This window comes from Mesocricetus auratus, unplaced genomic scaffold (genome assembly GCF_017639785.1).
Source record: "Mesocricetus auratus isolate SY011 unplaced genomic scaffold, BCM_Maur_2.0 Super-Scaffold_100004, whole genome shotgun sequence".
NCBI lineage: Eukaryota > Metazoa > Chordata > Mammalia > Rodentia > Cricetidae > Mesocricetus > Mesocricetus auratus.
The window spans coordinates 6,691,433-6,716,317 of NW_024429189.1; the positions used below are offsets into that span (position 1 = coordinate 6,691,433).

The 24,885-nt window shown below is 50.8% G+C and overlaps 2 protein-coding genes across 3 annotated transcripts; both read right to left on the reverse strand.

Moving 5' to 3' along the window:
* Window positions 1–4,127: 4,127 nt before the first annotated feature.
* On the reverse strand, window positions 4,128–5,046 carry LOC101843801 (protein B-Myc). Its single transcript, XM_005083672.4, has one exon. It carries the CDS (start codon window positions 4,965–4,967, stop codon window positions 4,374–4,376), a length of 594 nt encoding a protein of 197 aa, XP_005083729.1. The 5' UTR covers window positions 4,968–5,046; the 3' UTR covers window positions 4,128–4,373.
* Window positions 5,047–7,297: 2,251 nt separating this feature from the next.
* On the reverse strand, window positions 7,298–13,792 carry LOC101843633 (odorant-binding protein 2a). 2 transcript variants are annotated; one of them, XM_013123270.3, is made up of 7 exons: window positions 12,296–13,792; window positions 11,625–11,758; window positions 11,319–11,389; window positions 10,754–10,864; window positions 10,117–10,218; window positions 9,819–9,845; window positions 7,298–7,593 (listed from the first exon to the last, which is right to left on the reverse strand). In XM_013123270.3, exons 1-6 carry the CDS (start codon window positions 12,383–12,385, stop codon window positions 9,820–9,822), a joined length of 534 nt encoding a protein of 177 aa, XP_012978724.1. In that variant the 5' UTR covers window positions 12,386–13,792; the 3' UTR covers window positions 7,298–7,593; window position 9,819. The 2 variants fall into 2 exon arrangements, with proteins under 2 accessions (XP_012978724.1, XP_012978723.1); XM_013123269.3 differs by lacking the exon at window positions 7,298–7,593 and adding an exon at window positions 9,259–9,413 and having other exon boundaries at window positions 12,296–12,621.
* Window positions 13,793–24,885: the final 11,093 nt, after the last annotated feature.

Genomic DNA, 24,885 nt, shown 5'->3' on the forward strand with positions numbered 1-24,885 from the left:
AGTTAGAGTAAGGCAACTTCCAAGCATCCCTCCTGCAGCTACCTGTGTCGACCACACCCTGGCCGTTCTGTGCTGCGAAACATGGTGTGGGCGTGACTAGAGCTCCCAGAATCCTCCTGTGAAGGGAGGGAGTGGCCAGCACCCCCTGAAAGGAATCCCAGGTCTTCAACCCACAACTGCTGGGTGACTTTGAACTCCAGTAGCTCCTGTCCTTTGCCCATTCTAATTTGCCAGATGTATTCTGTAAAATCATTCATAACATCACCCTTTCCTTCCTCTAGGGAGAACCTGCAGTAACACCAAGGTCATTCCTCTCCTCTGGGCAACATGATCTCTCTTCTGTTACCTACTCCTCCATTTCTCTCCTTCCCTTTCTCCCTCTTTCTCCCTCCCTCCCTCTCTATCTTCCAGGCTTCCCCATCAAAGGCCTTTTTGATAACATTTAAAGCCGATGGCAGTCCGTGGAGCCCCTCACTTTTCTGCTGTGGATACTTCTTGGGGTCATTATCTAAATAAAGTGCTCTCACCTGGATTCCCCTGTGATGGTCTTCTGCTGAGTCAGGGTGTGACAGCTAATCTTAACTGTCAACTAGCTGAGATCTAAATCACCTAGGAGATGAGACTCTGGGCATGCCTGTGGGGGATTGCCTTGATTAGCTAATGGGGGTGGGAAGACACACCCACTGTGGGTGGTTCTGTTCCCAGGGAAGGATCCTGGACCATTAAAAAAAGGAGTCAGTGAGGGAAACCCAAGAGCAGGTCTGTCTGTCTCTAGACTGCGAATGGGATGTGATCAGCTCGACCTCCAGGATTTCTCCACCATGGTGGCCTGCACTCTCAGAGTGTGAACCAAAGTAAATGTTTCTCCTGAAGCTGCTTTAGTCTGTTTTTTTCCACAGAAACAGAAAAGGGAACTAAAACACAGGCTAAACTGAGACAACCGAGACAAAGGCGTTTCAGAGCCTCCTGTTCCAGCCCTGAAGCTCCACAATCATTTGCTGTCACCACCTGAGGCCTCTGCCACGTGGTAGAGGCCTGGAGATGCAGAATTACTCCAGCAGTGAGCCAGATAGGGCCATAGAAAGACAGGGACACCTTTGTGCTACAACTCTGTCTGGGAGAGCTCCCAGAAACTATGTACTCGTGAGAAGTTCAAAGATAGCTGGATAGTACCACCTGACACCTGTAGGGAAAAGGGACCAGTCAAGGAAACACACCCTGAGCAGAGCCAAAGAAACACACTTTGGCCCTGCAACCAGAACCAAAGAAATGTACCCTGATCCTGAAACCAGTACCAAAGGAACACACTTTGTCCCTGGAATCAGAGTCAGTGAAAGAAATGCACCCTGGCCCTAAAATTGGAGCCAAAAGGCTAAAAAGGACCAGAGAAAGAAACACACTTTGGCCCTGAAACCAGAGCCAAATCTGACCTTAATCCTGTGCAGAAAACTAACCAATCCTAGAGCAGAGCTCTAGCCAATCTGAGCTCAGCACTGAAATCGGACCAATCCCTACTCTGGAAATACTTCCCCGCTCCCAAGAATCCCTATATAAACCCTGTGTAAGTTCAGCTTGGCTGGTGCTGCTTCTTTCCAATAAACCTCTTTGGATGAGCTTCGGGTGAAGATCTTTGTTTGCAGCGGCGACAGAGCAGAGGCGACCCTGGGCAGAGCAGAGCAGAGCAAGCAGGGCTGTGACACTTACCCGGGAAACCTTCCCTTGGCAGAGCAGAGTTGTTACAAACATCCCCAGCTGAAAGACCCTGTCCTGCCGGAGCAGAGCCGATACATTGGAGAGCCTTTCCCTGAGGCTGGGCTGTAAGCAGCTAAGCTTACTACAACCTGTGGTGGTCCTTGGCTCCTGAGCTCCAGGATACCTTTCCACCTGAGCTGTGTAACACTCAGTATCCTTGGCTCCCGAGTGCCAGAATACCTGACCCACTCCTGTTCCATCCTGTCCCGACCCATCCCGAAACACATACAACACCAAGAACTGAAGGACAGTTGTCTTGGTTGTCAGAGTTCAGACAGGTTATGAAATTCAGAGGGCCTCACAATGGCCAGATGTTTATATCCAACTTCCTTCCCTGTGTTGAGACCTAACCTCAAGGACATAGGTCAGGAGGGGTCCTTTCAGAGGTGCAGTTCTCATAGGCAGAATTGGTGGTTTTAAACCAGCAGGGGGGGTTCTTCCTGCCACTGTGTAAGCACACAGTAGTTCCCAGCCATCTGAGAGTCAGGAGGTCGGCCCTCAGCAGACCCAAATCTGCCAGCTCCTTGACCTTTGCTCCCAGGCTCTGAAACTGTGAAATCAATGTCTGTTTATAGCCACATGGCCTGTGTTGTTTTGTTATTTTGTTCTCTGAGGAAGTGCTCCCTGAGTACCCGGATGATTACTCTTAGCTAGAGGTTCATGGAGCATAAGACCAGGCACAAAACAGACTGGAACTAATTCCTAATGGGCATCCTGGAAAAAGCTCACAAAAGGCTCAATCGGCCTACTGTAGTTCTCCAACGTGGTCAAAGCCTAAACCGGAGACTTCCAGATGGATGGAGGCCGAGAAGGTGACTTCATGGGCCCTGGTGGAGGAGAAGAGTAGGACAGGGAAAAAAAGACACACAGACAGACAGACAGACAGACAGATTACTACAAAGAAAGGACCCACTTTGGACACTCATAAAAGCGGCGACAGGACAGCTGGGAGTTACAGAAAGATAAAGCAAAGGGAAGAGAGCCAAGCACAACCCCAGCACTGGGCTCCATCCAAGGGGAGCCAGGAGGCCCTGGTGCCAAGAGTCCCAGGGCAAGCTCACAGCTCACTCAAGCCTCAAATCCAGACGTTGCTCTTGTGGAGAACAGTTGCCTTTCTGTCCAGGTGGGTGGGCTGAGAAGAGCAGTGTCCCAGCTCTGAGGGCTGTGGCCAGGAGCCGTCCAGAGAGGGAACCTGTTGTGTAAATCTCATCTACCTTGGAGGCCAGGGGCAGGGAACCACAGCAATTCAGGCACTCCAAATTTAACCTGCCCCCCAGCTCCAGCGGGAGAGCTTGGGAGGCAGCTATGGACAGTAGGTGGCTGGTACTGAGAAGTCAAAAGGTCCAACAGGCAGGAAGCTGGGCCCAGGCAGGGAACTGCTTGGGAAAAGGGACTCCCACCCCAGCTGCCTGGAGCCTGCCTATCAACTGAGAATCCTCTGGAGTTTGACAGCGCTGAGCCTGGGGCCAGCGGGTGTATCAGTGCCTAGCCTTGGGTGTCCCTCTGTGGACTCTGAGATCCCTGCAGACTCCCAGCAGCAGCCTCCAGTTTGCTGGCCCTTGAAAGTAGGAAGACAGGTCAGCACGTACAGAGCTCTGCACCGCGGCTGCTCGCCCCACTCCCAGCATACTTGGAGACCCTCTTCCCTCCTCCCCTCCCTCCTCTCCCCTCCCCTCCCTCCCCTCCCCTCCTCTCAGCTAGAACTTTAGCTACTCCTGTGTGAAGGAACTGGGGAAGGTAAGAGGATAAGGGGGTGGGAGGGGCTGCCCAGCACACAGACTGCAAAGCCAACTGTGGCCAGCAGAGGCCCCTGGTAGGCTAAGTGATGACAGCGCCTGTGTTCATTGGTCCCATGTGAGGTCAGCACCAAACTCAAGGGTAGGAGAGACAAGAGTCCACAAGCCCAGCTGACCCCACACTCCCCACACACCCGGCCACCTCCAAATTCACAGGACCCAGAAAGAAGACACAGCGATAATTTGGGGTTTTTTTCTTACCTCTTATGATTCACGTTGTTTTCTTTTTCTATGCTTCAATAGTACCTTTATTTTATTTTTCAATTATGTTCATAGTTTTAAACCCCTTAATCTATTTATTTCATTTTGTTTACACATTTGTTTTACGATTAGACAATCTTTTTGTCTTTTCCTCTTTTGTTCATTTTTCCTTTTGATAACATAAATTACCCCTTTCTTACTTCTAGCATACGTAATAGTATTTTCTGTAGCTCCTTGGTTTTTTATTTTATTTTTTGTATTTCATAACGTCATTTCTTTTAGCTTGGGCTCAATATATTTGCCAGTTATTCTGTTCTTCTTAAAACAATAGAAATGAATCTACTTTTAAAAGGAAAATATACTTTTATACGTCATATCTTAGGATCTCATACAACTGATAAAATCTTTTATTTAAGTTATTTACATTTAAGGGTCCAGTTGACATTGGAAAATCGATAAACTTTAAGATTTTTTTTAAGTAAACAAATACAAATCTGTTAAGGGGGGAGGTAAGGGAGGATGGCAAGCTTTAAAAAAGAAAAGGGGAGGGAGTTCTTTTATGCCCAGAATTTGAGGCAGTTAACATGGCCGAAGCTTACAGTCCAAAGACCCAGTGCGGGGCGCTCAGGTGTTGCAGGTGCAGTCTGGAGGCGTCGCAGGCTCTGTGTCCGCGGCCGGGCTCGCACTGGCGCCTTCTTTGCGCACAGTCTGGTAGGGGTCCAGCTTGGAGACCAGCTTGGCGGAGGCCGAGAAGCCATTCCACATACAGTCCTGCAGGATAATGTTCTTCACGAACGTCTCATCGTCCGGGTCGCAGACGAAGCTATGCTTCACTGCGTCTCCTCCTGGCAGCTCGGGCATCATCTCCAACAGGTCTGTGGTGAATAAGCTGTCATCGTTGTGTTCCCTGGGGGAGAAAGACGCGGCGACCGCATCGCTGGGTGGCGAGTAGAGCCCGGCGTGGCCCGGGGACGGGCGCGGCGTGGGCAGCAGCTCGAATTTCTTCCAGATGTCCTCGCTGGGCGCCGGCGGCTGCGGCGGCTGCTGGTGCACGTCCTCCTCCTCATCGTCGCACATGAAGTACGGCTGCACCGAGTCGTAGTCCAGGTCCCGGTTGCCGTTGGCGAGGCTCACGTGGAGGGGCATGGTCGCGGCTGTGCGTTTGAGGGCCACACCGAGGGGCGCAGAGCTGCTGCGGAAACCTGAAGCGGTGCGCATCAGGCCCGAACCACTCCCCTTCCTACTATCCCGACAGTCCCTTCACCAGGCCGTGGTCTCGGTCTGGAGCAGAGGGAGGAGGCGACTGCTGGTCGCCAGACGCCACGCTCAAAGTATCGCGCCACCTTATGGAGAGAGGCTAGAGGCGCGGCGTCGTGCAAGCTCAGAATACATTTTCATGCATGCATACAGCCTACTTTCAGCATATTCTCGCTCATTCCCTGCTGTTTCATACACCTCCACCTCCCTTAGTTTGTCTGCCCGGTTACTCTTCTACTTTCATGTAGCATGTTTGATTTTATGCATCTATAAAATCTAGAAACTACAAATGAAAGAAACAAAGATACTGGTCTCTCTGAAACTGATTTATTATGATAACCTTCAATTGCATTCACTTCCTGCAAATGACATACTCTACTCTTATTCATGACTGAAAATATTCCATTTCTGTATGTGAACCACGTCTTTGTTCCACGGATGAGGGGTCCTTAGGTTCCATAACACTTTTGTGAAAACTTCTGCAACAAACACATGTGAAAGGATGTTCGAGGAATACTGGTGTGGTGTTTTTTTTTAAAGGGTTTTCTTAAAGCCACACTATTTTTATATTTATGTGTATTATTTTATATGTATGAGTGATTTGACTGCATATATGTAAATACACCATCTGGACCTGGTGTACAGACATACATGAAAACAAAACACCAGCACACATTAAAAAAATTCTTTTTAAAAATAATAAAGATTTCATATGAAATTGTATGTAATTATACACCACATACTTCTTATAGGGTTTTCTTGTGCTATATTTCAAATAATTGAACTCTCCAAGGTTTGTTTTATTTGGTTTTGTGTTCATTTATTTTAATTTTTAAATGAATTTTCATATAAGATACAGAAAGTTGATATATTTCAAGTAAAAGTTCAAAAAGAACAAACAGTAGTTGGTGGCACACGACTTTAATCCCAGGACTTGGGAGACAGAGGCAGACAAATCTCACAGTGCAAAACCAGCTTTGGTCTCCAAAGCAAGTTCCAGGAGAGCCAGAGCTACACAGAGAAACCCTGTCTCAAGACAGACAGACAGACAGAGGGGGGGAATTTAATATTTTTTGTTTTTCGAGACAGGGTTTATTTGTATTGCTTTGGAGGCTGTCCTGGAACTTGCTCGTTAGACCACGCTGGTCTCAAACTCACAGAGATCTGCCTGCCTCTGCCTCCTGAGGGCTGGGATTAAAGGCGTGCACCACAACCGCCTGGCCAGAGGCTGTAATCTTTAATATCTCCTTGACATATAACTAAACAGCAACTCTCTGTTGAGAACTGGGTGTGTTTCAGTCAATCTCTTTACTCCTGTGTTTATAACATAGTCTTAAATGCCATATAATAAACTGTGATGCTCCTTTGAGAAGCCCTTGTCCCCAAATCTGGAGTGCCCGTATTCTCTTCTTGAACAGCTTTCTTTCTCTTTGAACAAATCACCAACTCTGCTTCATACTGGCTCCTCCTGTAATTCACAGCATTGAGGCCTTGAAGCCATGTTTGGCCTGAGTCAAGGGCTCCAGACAGAGGGACCCCTCAGGCTGCCCTGGGTGGCAGCTCAGAGCTGTGCTGTGCCCCATCTCTGTCACCCCACCCTGTGATTCTAGCCACCTGGTATGTCTTTAGTCACCTATAGTTCTGGTCTCTCAATCTCCCACACCCCACCCCTACAAAAATAAGCATTTACAGCCAAGCTAGTGACACTACCTCCAAGGAGCACTTACTTTTAAGAAAGTTAGTTTGCCATTACATGTTTGCTTTTGCTGGTTACATGTAACATTTTTCCTGTAGCGCTTTAGGGTTCCCTGTTGACATTCTGCAGATGCACAGCTTCAAACAGCCTGACACACAGTGCTCAGATGCCACACCCCATGCACAGGACAGACAGAATTAAACTGAAGAACACCCTCCAGGTAAACTGGCTAGCTGTGGTGGTCCATTCAGGTGTCAGCCTGATGGAAATCACCAGGGACAACAGCTTCTGAGCATGTCTGTGGGCGATTGTCTTGGTTAGGTTAGGTGAGGTGAGGTGGGTTTAACCGTTCACTGTGGGTGGATCCATTCTCTGGGCTGCATAAAGAGAACATAGCCTGGTGTTGGTGGCACACGCCTTTAATCCCAGCACTCTGGAGGCAGAGTCTGATCTCCTTAGCGAGTTCCAGGACAGCCTCCAAAGCAATACAGAGAAACCTGTCTCGAAAAACCAAAAAAAAAAAAAAAAAAAAGGCTGAGCACAAACATTCACCAACCTATGACACTTTAATTTTTATTACATTTTATTACTTGTTTTCTGTGCATGACTCTGTGTGTGTGTGTGTGGGAGAGAGAGAGAGAGAGTGCACACACGTGTGTGTGCTTGCATGCTTTCAGATGACAAGGCCAATGTGTAGAGGTCAGAGGATCATGCAGGAGTCAAGTGTCTCCCCCCACCACGTGATCCTGAGGACTGAACTCAGGGTGACAAGCTGGTTCTGAGCCATCTGGCTGGTCCAGTCTGTGCTGCTTGACTGTGGATTCCATGTGCCCAGCTTCCTCTAGCTGCTGCCACCGTGACTTCCTCTTCATGATGGACAGTGATCTCAAGCTGTGAGCCAAAACACACCCCCTTCCTTAAGCCACTTTTGCCCGATGATTTTATCAGCAACAGAACAGACTAGTCTGGAGATCCCATCCTTGAGAGCCTCCAGTGGTGAAGAAAAAGCGTCATTGGTAGCAGCAGGATCGGCCCGGGAGTGAGAGACACACTTGCCACACACAACCTGACACTTGACGCAATCCCCAGAACCCACGTAACCTGGAAAGGGAGCTGCCTGCTTAAAGTCGGGCCATGGCCTCCACACTAGGCCGCGGCTTGTGCATACCTGCATGAACACAGTAACATAAAAGTGGCATTTTTACAGTGCCTTTGGCTCTATCTTCCATCTGCCCAGCCTCTGACACGTGATGGGACCACCTGTAAAAGTTCCATCCAGCTCACAAGCCCCAACAGACCACAAGGTGATTGGTTGGTCAGTATGTCTTTAAAGAAAATGGGTTCAGAGTTCCAGAAGGAGGAAGTTGTCCCTGCCAAGATGGAGTCCCTGCTGCTTCCCTTCCAGCAATAATGAAGCCCAAGAAGTTTCAGAGAAGGCTCCAGTGCGGGGCAGCTGACAGAAAAGCAGGGCACCTCTTCACTCTGTGTCCAGCTAGGATTCTGCCCTTTCCTCCAGGGCACAGTCACAGCTCCTGAGCTGTCACAGCAAGTCCACAGTATCCTGACTGAGTCCCCAGCAGAGACACAGAGGAGGGAATCGGGATGGAATACTGTAATGTGGTGTGGCGTCAGATTGCAATCTCTGCTTGTTTTGGCTTGGTCTTCCTGATGTACTGACCACAAGAGAACAATATGAAATATTTGAATTTGGGGTGGTTCTGGGGCCCACTGTTAAAGCCATGCACAGTCCCTGTCTTAAGCAAAAAGAGAGCCTGGTATGTCTGTGGGATCCAGCCTGGCCTGGCCCTGCCCTCCAAAGTGTCCTGGATACCTCAGGCCCCACCTGCACCTACACAGTTGCCCCACCTTAGGAACACCCAATAGCTCCTAGCAAGAGCTAGGTTCAGATAGGAGAGGAATTCAGAGGGAAGAGTGAATCAGGCAAGACTGGAGGTCACTGAGCGGAGGACACTAGCCTGAGTGCCAACAGCCCCTCAGCAAAAGGTGACATTCTGGAAGGCCAGCTTCCCCTGGGGTTTGCACCTTGAGGCTACATTGATCACCTGGGAGGGGTCTTCTCCCTCACTGTGGCCACCATGTCCCTACTGACAGAGAAAGCCCGCTCCCTGGTCCTCAGAAAACTGTGGGGGAGGGCTGGAGTGGGGGACAGGGCTGGCGGAGGCTGTGGTTGCTTCTGTCTTTCCTGAGGGGACATGATGGAGGAGTTAACCACCCTTACTCCCCCCTGTTCAGAGCTCAGTTTCTCAAGGAAGGACCCTCCCAGAAGTCCAAGTCCTGCTGAGCAGGAGCCCTGCAGTGACGTTCACACAGCCCTGCCTCATCCGGGGCTTCTCGGGCACTCCTCCAGGGCCCAGCCCGACAGTGAGCAGCTCACCAGGTGGGGGCTTCTAGGACCATGGGAAAGTCAGATGTCACGCTCCTTGGGCACTGGCCCATCCTTGTTGGACAATGTCACTGTGCTTTTTCCTGTGCGTCTGCCTCCAGCAGAGCTCTTAGAGCCCACACAAGGCCCTTCACAGACAGACTGAGCCAGGGCACTGCTAAAGGGTTTATTTGGAGTCAGGTGGGGTAGGGGAGGCCAAGGCTTGATGGGGGGCAGTGGGGAGTTTGGTTCAGGAGAGGTGTGGTGCAGTGATGTCCCAGTCAGGTGTGGCAAGCAAGGCTTGCTCAGCAGGGACAGACCTGGGTAGCTGCAACGGTAGAGAGAGGAAAAGAGATAAGTGGCCCAGTTTTGTGGGAGCAGCAGTCAGGGTAGTCATGGGCAGGGATGCCCCAGGGCAGATATGGGACAGAGATCTTCTTTTCCTGTGTGCTCCCTGCTAGGACCTCTAAAGTAATCCCTGTACCACTCCCCTGTGTAGCCAGGTCTCAGCCTCCTTAGAGAGAATGGAAGTGAGGACAAGGCAGAGACCAGGGACTAGAAGAGATCATGACAAAAAGGAAGAACTTCCTATCCCTTCTGGAAACCACACTCAGGGTCACCTCTAGTGACCACACTTGTCTATGTGGATAGGATGAGGACATTCCCGTTCCTGAGCCCTGCATTCTAGGCTCTTCCACATTTCTACAGGTGGGGGCAGGGAGGGGATACTCACCCTAGTTGCTTTCAGGAACACACTTATCTGTAGAAAGCAAAAGAGGCCCAGGAGTGAGAAGGGTCCTGTAAGACCCATCACACCTGCGACTCAGACCCTCCCACAGCCAAGACCTGAAGCAGGGCCTGGCAACCCTGTGACGCAGGGGAGATGGACAGGTGGGAAACCACACATGAGTGACAGTAGGGCTCGGCACAGAAAGGACATAGAAGACACACAGTCAGACATGCATGGGGGTACTGACAGTCAGAGGTGACACGGGGACACAGAGGGGAGGCATGGGCAGCCCTGCTCTCACCATTCAGCTCTGGTATGAAGATGTTTTCCATTTGGAGTCCTTTGTGCTGTATGAATTTCCTAAATTCTTCCATGGCCTCTAGGTTTTCCTGAGGGTTTCTCCCTGTGGGGAGGTGGGGCAGGCTTGAGGGGTGGGCTCAGCTCTGCAGAGCACCAGGGACAAGAGGATGGGAGCACTGGCCAGTATGAGGGTTGAGAGAGAGCCCTGGCAGTGGACAGGGAACTTTGGTGTGTGGACACTCAGACAGAATCATTCCACAGACCTGTAAGAGCCCTGAATCTCAGGGGCATGAGGCTGTTCCCTGACCCTGGAGGATCCCTACCGACCATAAAGGCCCCTGCCAAGACATTTCCTTTGAAATTGACCTGACCCTTGACTGAGATCCCCGGAAGTGGCATTTGCTGGCTCCAGGGGTGGGAACCTGTCTGAGTGATCAGATCTCCAAAGGTCCCCAAAGTCCCATCCCACCCACTTTTCACCACCTTCCCCTTTGGATCTCACACATTTCCTGGGCAGCACCCTGGGTGCAGCACTCAGAGGCTTCCCAGCCCCCGGTGCCAGGCATGCCTACAGCCTTTCTCATGGCTGCTGGAAGCAGAGGCCAGGGACAGGACATGGGGCCTCCATGGCACCTCACCCATGAGTTTTCCTATGCCGAATGACTTCCCATGGTGATGGCCTTCACAGTAGAAGACGTAGTGGTCCTTGACAGGCAGCTCTATGATATAAATAAACTTCTTGCCGTGAACTGCGCATGAACAGAAATAGCTGTTGGTGTCTGGGTCCTTGAGACACCATTGGAGACCATGTGAAGGAACACCTTGGAACACTTTGGTGGTCACCTAGGAGACTTAGCTAGCCTAGCCCTGGCTTTTCCTGTGGTTCCCACAGTTAGACATTTCTCAGGAAGCTGCCAAACCCAGCTAAGGAGTTCAGAGAAGACGGCTGAGGTTGGACCCAGGCCTGATCATCTCACTACTTGGCTTCCTTGGCTTTAGCATTGGTTTCTCGTGGGTCAAGAGCTGAGCTAGGCACAGGACCAAGAGGCAGTCAGTTTCTATCTAGGGTTGACCAGCCAATGTCCTGTAATATCTGGTACATGAAAAAGTGAGTGGGTGGCCTGTCCTAGAAGCTGGACCGGGAAGGACCCATCCATTCAAAGACTTGCCACTGCAGGAGACAATAAGATACAGGGAACTCACAGGTGCTGTATTTGCCAGGCTCGTCGGTTTTCTCCATCATGATTTTAAACTCACGACATTGACCCTTCTTCCTGTAAAGCACAAGGGCACAGTCAGGCTGCTCCCAACAACATAGCTGAGGCCTCTCAGCTCTTTTGGTAGATCAGCCCCGGCCAGGTGATCCCCTAAATTCCCTGTCCCAGCTTTACCATACTGCTTGAGATTGTGTCCCCTCAAAGGTTGGGATCTTCTAGTTACTCAAACTCGAACAGTGGATAGCAGGGGAGAGACAAACAACTACAGAGGCCCACGGCAGCAGGCACATACCAGAATATAACTGTGGCCTCCAAGTCTCCACCTTCCAGGGCTGTTATCTTCACAGGGAACATCTTTGTAGGTACCTCGTGACTGGATAGGTTCCCACTGTGTATCATGGCCTTTGGGTACCACATCCCAGCGAACTGCAGGAGACAAAGCTTTGAGTACACCCAAGTCTGGCCCTGCTTGTATCCCAGGCTCCAGCATATGGGCTAGCACCTGAGTAGACATCCCAGAGCCCAGGCTGCAGCCACTGACATGGACTAACCCCATATGTCCCAAGATCTTTGGTCAGTAAAGAGATGCCAGCACTTAGACTGCCCAATTCCATGATGGTACAAAGTGTGTGCTCCCCACCCCAGGGATCTAAACTCTTGAGGTCTACACCTCAGCACTGGTTGAATGCTTTTGCCTATGAGGCCTTCTAGCTCTGAGGGTGAAGCCCAGCCCTGCTCTCAACTTGACAAGAACCACTTACCAAAATCTGTTTTCTACTCTAACCTGTCTTCAGGAGGATGCCCACCTTCCAGTGGAGAGGTGGAATCCCAGATCTGACTGCTCAGCGCAAGGCCAAACTCAACCTTCCAGGAAACATCCTGCATCTCAGCTCAAATCTACCAGCACCAAGCAGAAGGCCATGCCTTTATCCTATCCCTACCCATTGATATTCCCCTCCTCACATCCTCCTTGTCATCTAGTGGGACTTCCTGGGCCTTCAGCACAGCCACCATCCCCAGAAACAAGAAGGTCAGGAGCACGCTCTTCATCATCAGCTGCTGGGCTCTCACACAAGGCAGGTCACCTGGAGAAAGTCTGCTCTGGCTCCTCACAGAGTGCACTTTATATCCCCAATGGCCAGGGATGTGTGCCCATTTGGCACTGGCCACGTACCTCCTGTCCTTCTACCATGGCCAAATCCGCATCCATCATGGAGGTGGAAGGTTGTTGTTGTTGTTGGGATCTGATGAATATCAACTCAATGTCACCTACAGATGAAGGCAGACACACGATGCCTCCACAATGTCTGTGCCACCAAGGGTTGTGCTCCCAAATGACCCTGCAGAAGGTGAGTGACTCAGGTGCAGGGAGGTTGCACTTTGAGCAGGGAGGGAGGGTCAGGTTTCTCTCCACACCCTGGCCCTCCATCTGCCATGGCTGCCCTGAGCTACATCCCCTGAGACCTGGCCTCTGACCTCCCGCTGCTGAGAGCAGGGCTAGGCTTCACCCCCAGAGACTGTCTGCTGGTTCCCAGATGGCTGGGCCCTGCCTGGAGGGAGCCCACTTCATTGTCCTATCCCTGCATGGGTACCCCACCTGGACCTTCCTGTGAGTGGGGACACAAACCCCTGACTCTAGTCAGCTTAAACATCATCAGGGTAGACCCCGTGCCACACTAGGCTCACCATGACCCTGCCCCACGTCATTCTGCACCGGGGCCAGCTGTGCTCTCTGCAGACCACTTCTTACTCTCAGATGTCTGGTTCTTTTTCACTAACTGACCAGTGCCCATCTCCTCAACCAGTTAGGGTTCAGTTTCCAAACTTCACAATTTTAAGTTGGCTGCGTGAACATTTCCAGCCACACAGATCCTCAAGTGATCTGTGAATAGGGTTTCACCTCTGTGTCATCAGGGGATTCGTCTCCAACAAGGGGACTTGGTCTTCTGCTGCTCTTGTCATTGAGGACCTGCTGAGAGGACATTTTCAGAGCCAGGGCTGCCCTGGTACAACTGAGGTCCACGTGTGTTCATTTCTTGCCATCTTGTGCCCTGGGTGAAGAACCAGCGTCCATCGCAGCCTGTCCTGAATCCACCCCGTGCTCCTGCTGAACTTGGTTCCTCTGGATCCACAGCTTCCTCCTCATTAGCTCTGAGCACGCATAGGCTCTCCACATGGCCAGATCTCATTCCCTTTGGGTAAATGATGCAAAAGGCACCAGGACTCCATGTGATGCCTGTGTTCTGAGTTCATGATGTCTGCCCTGTCGTCAGGCCTTAGCCCAGCCTCCTTCCCCGTAGAAACTCTGTCTCCCACTCCTCACTGTGCACTTCCTGAACTTGGCCACCTGCCCTGAAACCCAGAAGGTCAGCTCTGGAGAAGGGTTCAGTTCCTGTGGGCTGTCCTCACTCCATGGCTCTGGAGATGGGTTCTGGTCTCACAATGGCGTCTTTGTGCCTGTCTGGACCAAAGGTGGACAGGCTCAAGTATCCACAAACAATCTTAGTGAGCACTCTCTCTGACAAGCCCTGGCTTGTGCTGAGCAGTTGGCGTGGCCCGGGTCACGAGTTTACTCTAGAAGGGGCTGAGCAGGAGGCCTGACGTTCTGGGTGTGAGAGGGGAGGGCCAGTGGTCTTTAGGACCAGAGGTTAGGGAGCAGGCTAGCATTTCCATGCCATGGAAGAAGCTTCCCTTACCTGACAGTTTGTCCTTAGTTAGCATGCATGAGTCATCCCTCTAAGCACTGACCACATAGGCACACGTGTCTCAATCCTTGAACAGGAGAACAGTATGCACACGTGATTGACAGAGCCAGGGACACCGTCAGTCTGCTGCTGTCTCTGGCTGTGACTGGAAGTGCTGAAGGTCAATCTCACAGGCCCCAGAAGCTGTGGGAGACGTTTCCCCACACACCGACAGCCTCCCAGCCTCCCCGTCTAGTGCCTGCATCTCTTCCCGTGCTTCCCTAACACACAAACTTAAAGGCAGGGGTGAAATAAATTAGCGCCCTGTCACGTCTGAATCTGAAGCGTCCTCCACAGGTCCATGTGTTGAAGATGTATGAAGCTGGTGACCCTATTCGCATGTTTTCTTTCATTTGCAGAACTCGCATGCAAATATGTACATATACTACACACCTTTGTATGACATGAAAGTACAAGGGTGACCACATGCGGGAAGGCAGAGTCTGGTGGAAGGACAAGACATTAGGAGACGGAAAGACAAATGTCACTAGTTTTCTCTCATGGGGAAATACGTTTATCTCACCCGAGCACATTTGCTAAGGTCTACTTCAGAACTCTGTCTTTTGTCTATGACACCGAGCTCTAAACCCATCAGGTCATGCAGGTCATTCAGTCCCACTGGCCTCAGTGGGCCCCAAATAGTTACCTATCCAGATGCAGACCTGCCAGAGAAGACAGGCTCCCTGCTTGCTAGGAAGCAAGTGTGCCTTTCTCCGATTGCTGTCCCCTGCCCTGACTTACATCCCTGACCCAGGCAGATACCCTGGGCTGCAGTCACACCTTCTCCCACCAGGCCTGAACCAGGCCTTGTGGAGGGTACCGCACCCCCAAACCACCTCCTGCAGCCTCAAGCTATTCTTTAGAGCTGTCTGTACATCTGCATTGCTAATTGTTCATTACATAAGCATTCCTGTAACGTCTGTTGTGCCATTCTGTGTCCTGAATGAACCCTGGTTCATGTAATTATAAAGTATTTAAAAGGTCATAAATGTTAAGGGGAAAACCAAATGGAACAAGCTGTTCAGAGAGTGTTGACATGGGGGGAGGTGTTTGTACTTTAAGCTGAACTGTCTAAGCCATCTTCACCAAGATGACATGTGAACACAAGATTGACTACAGTGAGGGCAATGGTTCAGGAACAACATGGGAGGAACACAGGGTACAGACCTGGGGGGGGAGAGCTAGCTGGTGCCAAAGAAGATTAGCCAAAGACCAGGTCACCAAGAGGACAGGACCAGCAAGGGTGGCTATGGGCCACAGTAAGGACGCTAGCACAGGGCAGCAGCTCATGGGGGCGGAGCTCTGTGACTCACAAGCTCCAAGAGGAGAATCTGTGGCAGCACACTGTGCCAGCCCCCGCAGGGGGCGTTCTGAGAGTGGGAGAGCTCATCCGTGAGCCAGGGTGGAGGAGTAGAGACAAGGCACCTCCCAGAGGGCAGGGGGAGTGATGAGATAGAGAGATGGATACAGAGGTCTGGGCGAGGAGGTTGGAGAAGCAGTGATGGATCAGCGGTGAGCGCATAGAAATGGTCGTGTCCCCCTGGGTGACTCACAGTCACTAGAGTGGCAGCCACAGTCTAAACGGGGGGGGGGGGGGGGGGCTGTCAGGAGTGACGTCAGCCATCAGGCACCCACACAGGCAGAAGAGAGGAACAAGTGACTTCACAGAGGGCTGCCCAGTCCCTAGAAAGTGATCTGGGCAAGAGTGGCAGAGGCGTTATGGAGAGCAGAGCAGAACTGTCTTCCTGTGTAGGGATGAATAACAGCACACTTCTCGGCTGTGTGTTCTCCTAAATTCGTGTTGCTAAAAATCATCGAAAAGCAAGTAAAACCGCAGAATTTATTCAAGACTTCCTCAGTGTCATGTCAGGAACAGCTCCAGTCCTCAGAGTGTCCCCTCCATGCAGTGGGAGCCCTCTGCGAAGTCACCAGGAGCAAGACTAGAGATTGCCCAACCTAGGTAGTCTGTACTTGGATGCTAACTGATGTCCATGGACATGGTCTGGCTGAAGTTTTGCCAGCCTCACCCTGGGTCACTTACCCTGGGACTTCTCACAGTCACTCCACACCCTAGTTCTGGAAAGTAGCTCCTAAGAAGAGAAGGTTCGGGATCTGAGAGCCATGGCCAGGCTCCTCATGGGTCAGTGTGGGGACCCAATGGACTTGGCCATCCCAGGCCCCAGGAGCCAATGGGGAGGAAGAAGCCTCGCATAATGATAAACACACACCATGAGTCCAAATCTCATCCCCAGGGTTCCCAACGTCCTCACTCTGAAGATGGGGTAGGGTGAGCAGGAGGCCGGAGCTCCAGCCTAACAGTCCTATCAAATATTAAAGGGGCTGGCGAGGCTCTTCTGATGTGTGCTCTGTGCACTGTTAGGCCTCCCAAGCACTGTGTGGACCTGGGAGTTAAGTATGCACAGAAGTAACGGGCAGATGTGAACCTTGGGGTGGTTTGGGTACAGGAAAGCAGGGTCCACTGTGGCTAATGATGGCACTGACGATGGCATTCTTGATGGCTCCACACAATCTAGTCCTCCTTCCTTCCTCCAACTCAGATCAGTGTCCCTGCTAGCTAGTGATGACACACCCACCCCACTCCCAGCTCCAAGGAGGCTCCCACTGACACACAGTGACCTGCCCCTCTGTCTATCGTGGGGATGACCAGAAAGTCAAAGAGAAACACACGGGATATCTGAGAACCCCGAACAGAGTCAGGAAACACCCAGGTCCCACCTGGCATCCCGAAAACTGGCCCGATACCTAGATTCCGGCCCAGAGAGCAGGGGCTCAGGCTTTGGGCTAAGCTTGTGAGGCAAGCAGTGCCCTGTATGGAGCCTGTGTGTCAGAGGATGGCTGTACCGAGACAGGGAACAGTTAGTGTGACGTGGATGTCAGGGAAAGGGAGGCGCAGGACAGTGAGGAGTCGGGGGAGACGCAGAGCTCAGAATGGCCACCTGCACCGTCATAGGCAGCGCCACTGCCGACGCCAGCCCTAAGCAAGGAGCCGTGGCAGGCAATGGGACGTGTCTTTAAATCTGTAGCGACTGACCTTTCAAACATCAGCAAAAGACACTCGCATCACACTGTGGAAGTCCTCGCCTAAACAACTGTGCAGGGCTTTCCGTGAGAGCCAGCCTCAGATCCCTGTCATTCGGGCCTCAGCTGGCTTGGCCCTTCTACAGGGAAGTGAGTCTCCATTACACAGTTATCTGTACCTGTGGAGAGTCAGCCTCACATCCATGCCATGCTGGCTTCCGCTGGCTTGGCTCCTCTATGGGGAAGTGGGTATCAGACAATATATCCCATTTTCTGCATCACCGGAGAGTCATTCATTTTGTCTTCAGCTGGCTTAGCCTTCTTGTGAAGATAAACCTGGAGCTTGTTCCCAGCCTCCGGCTCTGGTGCCAGGTGCCTCCAGCTGACATGTGTCCTGCCACAGAGATGGAAGCCAGAAGCTGTGGTTCCCGGGACCGGCTTCCTCCCCTGAGCATTTTCCAGACCCACAAATGTTTTTGTTTGTTTGGTTGGTTTGGTTTGGGGTTTTTTTTGGGGGGAGGGTGTTTTCCAGACATGATTTCTCTGTGGCTTTGGAGGGTGTCCTGGAACTAGCTCTTGTAGACCAGGCTGGAACTCACAGAGATCCGCCTGCCTCTGCCTCCTGAGTGCTGGGATTAAAGGCGTGCGCCGCCGCCACCACCCGGCTCAGACCCACAAATGTTTAGCGTGTGTCAGAACACCGTTCCTCTCTGCGGCTGAATGAAGCCGTCCCCCACCAAGTTCATCCTTAGTTGACAAGCGTGGACTCACCAAGGGGTTATCGGGAAACAAGCTGCTGTGAGCCTCCACGCAGAGATTTCCATGTTTGCTTGCTCTTCAGTTGACAGACATCTGCACGACTCCACCATGCTCCCGTGGACCTTCACATGCACGTTTTCGTGGGGACTTGAATCCTCAGGGTCTGTGCTCCTAGGTACAGACTTGCCGGAAGGTTGCTTGGCACAGTGGCTGTACCATCTCGCAGTCCCACATGTAAAATCTGAGGCTCTCCATTTGTCCAGGGTCTCGAGAGCACTTGCAGTCACTCATCGTGTTAACTGATATGAACTTGAGGGCCACCTGTAAATGTTTACGAAACCAAACCAAAAACAGTCTCACCATAGCAACCCAGTGGATCCATACATTAATTCCATCTTTGACACTTTTTTTTTTTTTGGTTTTTCGAGACAGGGTTTCTCTGTGGCTTTGGAGGCTGTCCTGAAACTCACTTGGTAGTCCAGGCTGGTCTCGAACTCACAGAGATCCGCCTGCCTCTGCCTCCCGAGTGCTGGGATTAAAGGCGTGCGCTACCAACGCCCGGCTTCCATCTTTGACACTTAAATATGAGTGATTCCTGGTAGCCTTTGTCCCTGATGATCCCAAGGCCACACCCCTCCCCTCCTTTCAGCTCTAGCCTTGAACAATGGCACACAGCCTGTGTGTACGTGCCAGGAGCCACTTTCCACCTGTCAGAGGACTACCCTGCTCTGGAACACTAGAGATAAAGGTCCCTTTGAGTGAGACAGACACACAGAGACCCTAGGGGTCTCCCCCACCCTCCCATTCCTCTTGATCCATTGAGCAATGTAGACAATGATGCCCCCAGTGGTCATTTCCAGAACCACAGTCAAGGTTCCTACACCAAGAATCAAAACTCTCAGCGGGGTGTGGTCGCCTTCCAGGGAGTGGACTCCCAGGAGGCAAATGAACCAGCCTATAAATTCCAGAAGTGAGGAAATACAGTCAAAGCCTTCCTTCCCGGCACAAGGTCATCCAGCTTACCCAGGAGGCCTCTTCTCATGACCCTGGCATGAGGACCCTGCTGAAGGACCTTCCCTAGAACCCTCTAAGGGAGCAAAGTCCTGGGACCCCAGTTATTGCCTCAGAGTCTGTAGTGTTACAGGACGTCCATGTCTTTTGTTTGGAATAGCCCAGGTGATAAGGATTGCTGCTTGCAGCCTGGGACTCCCTGCTGGGCAGATTCACCAGGCGAGTCGGCTCTGCTGCAGGTTGGACAGTCACTCTGGCTCATGCCCGACAGTAGGGTCCAGCAACACAGGGCTCAAATGGAAATCCACGGGGTCCTTAGTGTGACTTTTTTATCTGATGCAGTTAGGGAAAAAGACACATACACACTCTCTTGATGATTTCCTTCTGTATACTTCTCTACAGCTTATATACCCCAACAAAGCTTTCTCGGCAGTGTATGAATTACAGTGTGGCTCCCGGCAGTGTATGAATTACAGTGTGGCTCCCGGCAGTGTATGAATTACAGTGTGGCTCCCTTCTATTTTCCGAGTGAAGGGTTGTAATGAATACAAGTAAAAACATGTGTGTCATCTCCCCTACATGACTAAAACAAAGTCATCCCAATAACCCACATACAATTACATCTAAGTAACTTGTTGCATATTAACAGAGCATGAGCAAGCAGAGGGTATATTTTCTCAGCCACTTCTTTTGCTGGCAGGCTGCATATTTATTGCTTATCTTGAAATCATAAGAAATCTTACAGCAATCACAAATCTAAACTTTTATAAACCATCAGTCAGCTCTACCTTAAATCTTTAGGATGCATACCCACCCATCAATAATAGTGTTTTATATCAGGAGCTCAAGGGCAGAAATGGGTATAAGGAATTAGTCGTCATCACCTTCGGTCATCAACCAACCCTAGCAAGAAAGGTATGTCAGCTAAATTGTAAAAATACAATTGTGCTGCTTTGTATTTTTTCCCTGACCTTAACGAGTTCCTCACTGGGTATAACCTTGTTGTACACAGACTCTGAGCGCCCAAAAGCACCAAGAGACCAGATTAGATGCAAAAGCAAAGAGTCTTTTTAATTTATGAGTTAGCTCGGGTCCTCTGTCTGCCCAACACAGCAGGTGAAATAGAAGGGACCCTGAGCCGCAGTGGGGCGGGGCATATATTGGGGTAGAGCAAGGGAAGTGTCTAGGGGTTCATTAATTGCATAGCAACAGTCTCAGGATAGGTGCTCCTCCAGGGTGGCGGGCCTGTCCTGAGTCGGTTGATCAGTTGCAGTTGCAGAAAGGTTGCTGTGCCTAGAGGCCTTCCCATGGTGGTTGCTATGCCTGCACTCCACTATTATCAGAAAAGCACATCCAGAGCCTGCCAACTAACTTCTGATTGGTTCCTTGCCATATGGAGGGGATCTGGCAGTTGCTTCCTAGTGATTAGGGCAAGGCCGGGCAAGGTGGGGGCGCTAAGCACATGCTGCTGAGTCAGGGGCCTACATCTTACTGGGTCTTATCTGCAGCCTGTCCCGGCTGCCAACGCAGTGGGCTGGGGGAGGGTCTGGGCCCTCAACTTTAGATTGTCTTCTTGGGTTTTTCACCTCAAAGTAATTTAACAAAAGCATCTAGTCTAACCTTAGGTTATTTTCAAAGCTTTGTTTCAGCTATGATGCACTCCAAAACCTGTGAATACATCCCCCAACGTTAAGGTTAAAAGAATTTAAGCTAGCTGGGCTACTGGGACTCAGTTGTTTTTTTTGATCACCAACCTAAGCCATAGTCTATGTGGCGCCTCGATAGAAACTCATGCACTCTAGCTGTGTGACACATCCTTGTTTTATTTATAATCATCAAAACTCTACCTAAACTAACATTATTATTGTCAGTTAGACAGTACAGCTTACGAAGAAATAACCTTCGTAATAATCCACAGGTTAAAAATGCCCAGTAGAATAGGATGTTTCCATGAGGTAAACACACTATATTTAGGCAGAAGGCCGTCTCCCCACACCCATCCGCACCATACCTGACACCAGAGAAAGATGGCAGCGGTGCACATGTGAAGGTACAGCAGAAGCAAAAGGCACTCTGGAGTCTGTGGCCTCGGGGTCTTGCCTATCTGAGATTCTCCCATCAGGGATTCGTGTCCTGCTGGGCTAACACCCTGAAGTCAACTGCCATCAGCTATTCCTCTGACATGGCCACTGGCATGTGGCACCACCAAGCTTCCAGCTATGGCTCTCCCCCTTGAGACTCATCAGCTTGTCGCTGGCTCTGTGCAGCTTTCAGAGTCCCCCTTAGCAAAGAGGAGGCATATTTCCTAACAGATGGCATCAAAGTCACTGGACCACCAGAGACTTGGGTCTCCTTGGTACCTGGGCCCATGTGGGGACCTTCTGGGACTAAAGGAAGACTGACCAAACCTGTGGCTCTGCCACTGTAGCTTTGAGCCATTCCCTACATTAGACACTAAGATGCTCCCTGTTACCCACTACCCCAACTTAGACCTCCACAACCCAACAGAGTGTTGATTGCAATTGAAAAACAGAACCTTCCAGACATCCAGTCTTTATGGAAAGTGCAGGAGTACTAGACAGTCCGTCCTCCATTGCAAGCTAACATGGCAGGCTCTGTTCTGAGCTAGAGATGGGGCAAGCAGGGGTGTATGTGCATTTTATGCATACATATATGCGTGTGGATGAATATGTATGCATGTGAATGAATATGTGCATTGTATTATGTATGCAAGGTTATTATGTACACACATGTGCCTGTGCAGGTGTCCAGGTGCACATATGTAAATTCTGCATATATGCATATATCTGGAGTGTATGCAGGTATATAATCCACTGTAAATGTGCCCTGTGCACAAGATAGGTGTGTATATTACGTATGCTAGAGCATGTTTTGGCATGAGGCTCTGCATTCTCTGCCTATATATCATATGTGCTAATGGGACTGTTTTTCAGTGTGCAATGCACTCATCAACATGAGTATGCACTGCTCTTTACGTACATGTATGTGCAAATTTGTCAGTGGTTGTCTGTGCCCACTTTTATAGCTGTTTCTGCAGAATAAAGCCACTGAGGCCTGCTCCTGCCCTATGGCTTAACTATGAGAAGAAATTCAGTGCCAAGTGGTGGGGGTGGGAACCATGGGGACACATTGCTCTAGGAAGCAGAAAGAGATTGTGGAGGTGTGGGCTGAGCTCAAAGGGAAGCCTGTCTCGCTGAGCAGAGTCATTATGCCTCCTCCATCAGAACACAGTGTCCAGTCCTGTGAGTGAGATGGCTCCCTCTGTCACCCCAAGTTCCTCCACCTTCCGACAGGAAGGGCTTTCATCATCCCACACGCACTCAGAATGGCCAAGTGGGACGAGTCTATCCAAGAGTGTTCTCCTCTCAGAGACCGAGCCCCCAGGAAAGCCTGAGAGTGTGTGGGTTTAACGTGGGCTCATATATGTAGATTCATCAGCTGGGGAACACCATGGTGAAGGGACACAGACAGAGGCCTAAACCACATCTATGTCTCAAAGTTCTGGAGGTGATAGTCCAATAGGGCTCCCATCTGATGGGATTCTGAAGAATGTCTTCTCCCAGTTGGCAGGTGTCATCTCACTGTGTCCTCATGAGGCAGGACACTGGTTCCCACCAGAAGAACCACCTTCCCAACCCCATCCAACACAAATCTCCCAAAGAGTACCTCTCCCCGCATCACCCAACGCAAGCCAGAGCTTCACATGGGCCCTGAGGGAACACCTATGAGGCACTTGTGTCCCCCCATTTGTCATGTTACATAGAATCAAGCATAGGTTCACCTATATGTGTCACTGGAATGCAATAATTCCTGCTTCTGTCACTGCAAGTTCAATGAGCAGAGACAGGGATGGGTCCTTTAATTATGCTTTTCTCCGAGAGCTGGCAAGCAGGGGAGCCAGGGGAGACCACCTTGTCTGAGCTGTCTCTCACTGGTACGTTTTATAGGAAACCAGGACAGGGGCAACACTCATTCCAAAATCTTGTCCTTCTGGCTAGCTGGTCGGCCTTTTTCTGAGTTTTTATGGTGCTGTTGCTCTCCCCTTACTGTGCTCTCCCTTGAGGTCGGGAGAGCGTATACTCATCAAGTCCAGTGAGCCAGAATGCTCATTTCATTTGCATTGCTTCTCCATCTCTCCCAATAAACAAAGCACAGTTTGATGAGAGTTCCATCCCTGTCTCTGCAGTAAGAGACAGCATGGGGTCTGGTATTTTGACTGTATACGCCCATTAATGGACTCACCCGTGGCCTGACCATGGATAGCTCTCTCTCCAGTCACATACAGTGCAGGGAGAACCCCAGCTCTGCCACCGCCTCTGTGATATGAGTCAGGGAAAAGACATCTAAAATGTTACTGAGGCACAGTGGCTGTGAACTTTTCCTAGGGGCCCTGAGGTAGATCTAACCTTATCAGGGTCATATGAGGTCCAGATCAGACTCTGGCGAACAGCATGAGAAGTTGCAAGACTGGCCCAGTGTGACTTTAGGCCAACTCTGTCCCCTGTCTAGCTGGCTGCTTCAAGGGAGGCTACCTTCAAGGGCAGAGGGATAGATGCTGTGAGTGTGCCCTATGGGGCATATGTAGGCACTCAGGCCTTCTGACTGACTCGTGTTCTGCCCCCTGGGACCTTCCATGGTTCCCCCTCTTCCCAACACCCCCCCATGATTCTCCCTCTTCTCTCCCTTCTCCCCACTTCTCCTCTTCCCTCCTCCTCTCCCCTCTTCCTCCCCCCCCTCTCCACCCTCCCCATCACTGGTAGGGCCCAGCAGTTAAAAGATCACCTGTGGAAGACGAGGAGTCTGAGGCCCCTAGAACAGGATGGTCTTACCCACCCCACGGAACCGCAGTCGAAAGACTGTTAAGGCCATATGGCAGAGCAAGGCTGTCCTTCACTCTCCAGTGGCACAAGGACCAAAGGAGTCAGAGGAAGAGACAGAAACCCCAAGCTCCGTTCCCTATGACGTTGCTGGACCTTAAGGCTTAGAGGTGTGCTCAGGATTGCACCATACTTAAGTCCTGGGTCCTTCCCAGGAAGGTGTAGGTCCATGCTGATGTCGGCTGCCATCCTACCACATGTGAGTTTTAGATCCCTTCCAGGAAGCTGTGGAGCCACTCCTGACACTGACTGACTTCTGAGTCTGGGCTCCCGGGCTCCCATTTCCATTCATAAGCCAAAAGTCATGTACAATTGCCCTGGACCCAAAAGGCTGGTGAATAGAACTCACACAGGTACCAAATTGAAAAGCACGGAGGGCAGGTGTCTTATAAGCCTTGTAGACACTGAGAACAATGTAAATTGAATCTTGTGCCAACTGACATGGTTGGTCACATCAAAAATGACACAGATAACCCACTATTGATATTCTTCCCAAAAGTTTTTAAGTAAACCCAATCAATCAGCTGAGCAAGCTGGATTCTGAGACAGTCGGATCCTGTCCCAGTCCTCATCCCTGGATGACAGGCTAGCCAGTGAGAACCATCATGTTAAGCAATGGAGTCAAACTAGCCCTAAAAGCATCTCTGCTCTTCAACACCTCAAAGGAAGACTTGAAAGGATCAAGCTGGCTCCGTGTGACTCAGCTGTGTGTAAAAGCTACTCACAAAGTCCAACCCATGAACACCCAGCAGCCAGCACTAAAAAGGAAGGCTGGCCATCAGCATGGGGTCTCAGAACATCACGGCCACATGAAAGAGGCCCGGTTTCTCCAAGCAGCGTACCCCAGAGGGCCTGACAACGTCCCACTCCAACAAAGTGAAGCCAGTTTTAATGGCAGAGGCAGACCATGGCCTGCGGATGTAGGCAGCGGGACTTAGAGGCACATCTGAGAACTCCCTGGATGGTGCAACTGGTTCTTGCTGCAATTTTGCTCATCCTATGTGCCGGTATTAGAAGGCCAAAGAGGTGGCCCGGTAAATGAAGATGCTCTCGGTGCTGAGCCTGATGATCTGAGTCCAAACCCTAGGACCCACATCGTGAA